General features: G+C 36.0%; 1 protein-coding gene across 2 annotated transcripts in view; it reads left to right on the top strand.

Moving 5' to 3' along the window:
• LOC107690380 (multiple C2 and transmembrane domain-containing protein 2-like) overlaps positions 1–5,045 on the top strand; it is a 50,073-nt gene that overhangs the window by 1,237 nt on the left and 43,791 nt on the right. For both annotated transcript variants that reach the window (XM_016488690.1, XM_016488689.1), the window contains 3 exons: positions 1,678–2,422; positions 3,534–3,587; positions 3,747–3,864. In XM_016488690.1, coding sequence (XP_016344176.1) covers positions 1,706–2,422; positions 3,534–3,587; positions 3,747–3,864 — 889 coding nt within the window. In that variant the 5' untranslated portion in view covers positions 1,678–1,705. The remainder of the gene's footprint in view (positions 1–1,677; positions 2,423–3,533; positions 3,588–3,746; positions 3,865–5,045) is intronic.

Raw genomic sequence — 5,045 nt, 5'->3', positions numbered from 1 at the left:
ATTTTGTATATATATATATATATATATATATATATATATATATATATATATATATTATAAAAGTCTGGTAGGCCTATGCTTTCCTCTGAAATGCTATTTTTGAATTTTGGAAATACTCTTTGTACTAAAAGTAAGATTGAAACTGAACACTTGTTCTTTTACTGTTACATGTCTAAGGCACACACACACACACACACAATCTTTAATACCTCTTGTCAAAAAGCTTTAATATTTCTTGTTACCTCAGTTTCATGTGAAATATAAATAAATTTTTGCCCATCATTACTTGTATACTTCTATTTGCTTTGTACATTGTACTGACTAAAATCACAATACACTTCTTGCTGAATCTGCTGCTGCTGAATTTATTTCAGGCAAAGCTATTACTTCCTGATGACTAGATGTAATGGATTGCTTTACAAAGTGTGTGCATGAAACTTACTTTAATAAAAACATGTCCTCCATCTCTTGATTTTATCCATTTTAAAAGTTAATAAATGTTTACTTTATTTTGGAATATTAAAAAAGTAGCAGAAACTACTTAAGCACATCTTTGACTAGATGCTTTGACTTAATTAAGGAAAAACTTAACTCAGTACGTAGACCATCACTAAAATAAACTTCTGAACATCACTAAAATCAATTCTGTGTGTGATGATCTATACATGGAAAGCATGTCATAGTTGTCAGCATTGTCAGCTGATAGTCTTCAGATTTAGTCTGTTCACACTTATAAAACAAATTAGTATAAAAACTCATTTATTATTTATAGTACATTTAGTTTCTTTTTTTCAGCTCTGTGGAAAACAAAGTTTAGTAGTGTGACCATTTTTTTGAGAAACTTCACAGTTCCATCACAAATACGGCCTCATGGTCTGTGATGTGACAACGTAATCAGCACATTTTCTGCATATTTTGCAGTTGATGCATGTGGCCATTGTGCTCTACACGCACTGTTTCATGTCGAAGTGTAAACGCTTGACATTATCTGTGTTTTTGGCAGTTTCATATAAAAAGCATCACATACAGCAGAGATGACCGGTCCTGCTCCTGGAGGGCCATTAACCTGCAGAATTTAGCTACAATCCCATTTAAACACACCTGAACCAGCTCTTCAAGGTCTTCAGGTTTATCAGAACTTACTCAACTTGTGTTGGCGCAAGTTGGAGCCAAACTGCAGGACGTTGGCCCTCGAGGAGCAAGATTGAACACTCATTACATACTGTACAGCATCTGGTTGAATGCGAAAAAGCTAAAAATGAAGGTTTCCTTCAGTGTCACATGATCCTTCAGAAATCATGATTGATGTTGATATGGTGCTCAAAAAACTTTTCTTATTATTATCAATGTTGAAAAAAGCTGCTGCTTAATTTTTCTTTTTTTGTGGAAAACAAGATACCTTTTGTGTTCTTGAATAGCAAGTTCAAAAGAACTTGACATAGGAATAGTTTGTAGCATTATAATTGTCTTTAATGTCATTTTTGATCAATGTAATGTCTTTGTTGAATAATAGTATTAATTTCTTAAAAAATACTTTCCCCAAACTTTTTAAACAGTAGTGTAAGTTCACATTGTTTTTGATTGTTTAAACATTTTTTTCATAAATTGATACTTGTTTTTTTTTTTCTATCAAACTATCTTTGCTTGTCTTTTGTCTGACAGTTGTTTTAATTTCAGCTGAAGTGCAATCTCATCTGCAATCACGATGGAGCAAAAGAAGAAAATCTGGCCCAATCTCCGTGAGAGAGCCAAGCCCATCTTAAATCTGAAGATCGGAAAGAAGGGTTTGGGGAAGAAGAAAAAGACCCCTCTGAAATACAGAAGGAGTATGTCGGTACCAGACATCAGGATTAATCCCAGTGCCATGATGGCTTTGCAGGATGATTCCAGGACACCAGGTCAAGGCTCCTGCTTCTTTGGAAACGTGGAGGGTTCATGTGACTTGGATGAAACAGCAAGTGAAACCTCCAGTACTGCCTTATCTGAGCAGTTAAGTGTCGCAGACATGCCATACTCCTGCAGCCCCGCGCCATCAGAGAGAACAGTTCCTGTTGACTTTCCAGTTGCAGTGGAAACTGATAAGCGGCAAAGAGCCACCACATGGTACATAGATGATTTAGATGCTGTGACTGGACCTGTACATTCACATACAGAAAGACAGATGACACCTGTGCCTGCAGAAAGAAAATCACCTGGTCAGAGACCAAAGGACCCCTCAGACAAAGTGGCTGCAGCCCTTAGTAGAGCCGGTGCAGGAAGACAGACGCCTCCTGCACGAGGTGCAGACGAAATGTCTACACTGACCATCACAGAGTCAGTCAGCACTACTCCACCTGAAGAGAAAACCTGCATTTCATGTCCTACTGAGCACGAGCCGTTCTCTCAAGTGGACATGTTCATTGCAGGGTCAGCTGAGGACATGGCAAGTCATCACAGAGTTTTCTAAGTATTATCACTACATAAATATGCACAACCATTCAAAAGTTTGGGCTCAGCAATATATATACAGTATATATATATATATCATGACAACTGATTTTAGCATGATGATGGATATGACAATGTTAATGTATTTGGTCTTGGCGGAATAGATCTGCTACACTGCTGCTGAATTGCTGCTGCTGTTGGTTATTGCTGTAGTTGGAGATTATTGCTGCTGCTGCAAGCAAGTACAGGAACTTGCTACTGCCAATGCATATGGCGATACGGTGCCGTGAGTATTTAAGACATACTGCTGCTGCACGAATAGCATATAAAATAACCTGTAGCAGATCTATACAGGTGGAGCTGGGGAAGGTGGAGGGTTTCAGATAAACTCTGAATGCGCACTGCAGGAATCTCTAGTGAATGCTAGCCAGTGATATAAATGCAAGGCAGTAAGCTCATTGGCTGCATATGCAGCATGAACCAATCAGCTTGTGCCAAGTCGTTTAACTCTCTGAATATCATCAATTACATTAACAAACCGTCAGCCTGCGCCATATTTAAAAAAGCAGCAACTACTAGGCTGTTAGCTTACTTCAGGCCATGTTTTATTAGTTAATTTCGTTGGCCATTGTGGGTTTTAATTTTAATATTTTATTGTTCATTTGCCTTCAGCATTCATGTTGTTTTGAGGTGCTATACAAATAAAATGCCATTGAACTTGACTTTGACCAAATCGATGAGCCTTGGTGAGCATAAGAGACTTCTTTCAAAAACATGAATAAATCTTACTGAGCCCAAACTTTCTGTATGAATATAAAAATACCTGATACTCTAGGCTTTTTGAATGAAATGGTGCCAGGTGGAAGTTATAATGTGTGTGGTTATAAGTTTCTGTGCAGATCTGGTAAATAACATACCTGTACAGTATGCATTATATTGGAGATTTCTAAATCCAAATTCTGAATTTACCATCTATAGCCAATAATGCTTGATTGATAGATGACAAACATTACGCATTACTGTTCTGGCCTGAATTTGAGTATAGCAGATTCAGAGTAATGCAAAACTTTCTCATTTGATTTGATACATCTTAATCTCTTCCTCAGGACATTCCCAATGAAACCAGTGATTTTGATACACTTCCAGAGCAAGAACGAAACGTGAGTATTTTAATACTCTTTTTTTAAGAAAAAGTGCTGTCTTGAAGACAGAAGAAAAAAAAACATAGTGTATTATTTCTTCAAGTACTTCACTCCAGAATAGTCAGAATGATAATTAGCATCCAACATTAACAAAGTCTTTTGCTCTCAACTTTTCAGATCCCAGCAGGATTAAACGACAGTCAAAATCAAGGTGCTTCAGCACAGCAGAAGGTCCAGTATCTCCTCACCATCAACCTAAAGGAAGGCAGAAGCCTGGTTATCAGAGACCGCTCAGGTATTGACCTCTGACTAATACAGATGGTTAAACTAGAATGATGCTGGGTGGTATGGTTTACTCTAGGCTTTGCATTGACTTTATTTGTCCAATTCAAGGCTACATTCGTGTATTTAAAAATGAATGAGTATTGCTATTAGTAGATCATAACATCTTATTCAGCACTATGCAAGATTTAAAAATCGTAATTTGGAAATCTTTTTATAGATTGGCCTTGAAACGTTGACAACTTAATTTGCATTTTAACTGGCTCTTAAAAATGAAATATCTTTTTTACATGCAGCTTGATGTTGTTCTCCAAAAAGCTGCTGATGGTCTATTTAGTCTTGAAAGTGTATCAGTATAGACTAGAGTCTTGGCTCTGGGAGCCTACACAGAACAGCGACAGGTTGCATCACACTGAAAGGTGCCATGCCTTTTGATTAGCTTTTCCATTTTTGTTTAATCTTCCTACGGACCATTGAGTTCTTCATATAAGTCCTAAAAGTCTTGTTGAACTTGTTTTAGTGTAGACCATTCAAGGTTTAGTATGTGGCATTGAATCATATTATTTCTTGTGGATCAACCTGGTTTTGGAAGATTGGATAACATCACTGCCTTCATTGTCTTTCTTCATTTCCTTTCTGAGAAACTTACATTACTCACTTTTATGCAAAGTGATTTACATATAAGGAATGCTCCAACAAACATGATTCATCTTAGGACTAAAGTACCATGAAAAGTGTCACAATTTACCATAATTGCTTAAACAGTATAAAAACATGGGCTAGACTAACATTTTATCATACTATTCAAATGTTTTGGGTCAGTAAGATTAGTTTGGGTCAGTAAGGTCAGTTTATTTTTTTTATAAAATAAATCAATATTTGTAATCATAATTACTTAAATTGATCAAAAGTGACAGTAAAGATATTTATTATGTTACAAAAGCTTTCTGTTTCAAATAAATTATGTTCTTTAAATTTTCTATTCTCATCTCGAAATATCCTGCAAAAAATGTATCACTGTTTTCAACATTGATAATAATAAGAAACGTTTCTTGAGAACCAAATCAGCCTATTAAAATGATTTCTGAAGGATCACAGCCCTCTACGGACACCTTGGCAATTGAATCGCCATTGGCTAGTTCATTTTTTTTTTTTCTCGCCAGACTGATAAAAAAAAAAAAAAAAAAAAATATA

The sequence above is a fragment of the Sinocyclocheilus anshuiensis genome, unplaced genomic scaffold (assembly GCF_001515605.1).
Source record: "Sinocyclocheilus anshuiensis isolate Anshui unplaced genomic scaffold, SAMN03320099.WGS_v1.1 scaffold609, whole genome shotgun sequence".
Lineage (NCBI taxonomy): Eukaryota > Metazoa > Chordata > Actinopteri > Cypriniformes > Cyprinidae > Sinocyclocheilus > Sinocyclocheilus anshuiensis.
Note: the sequence above shows the minus strand (reverse complement) of the source record. Positions and strands in the feature narration are given on the sequence as shown.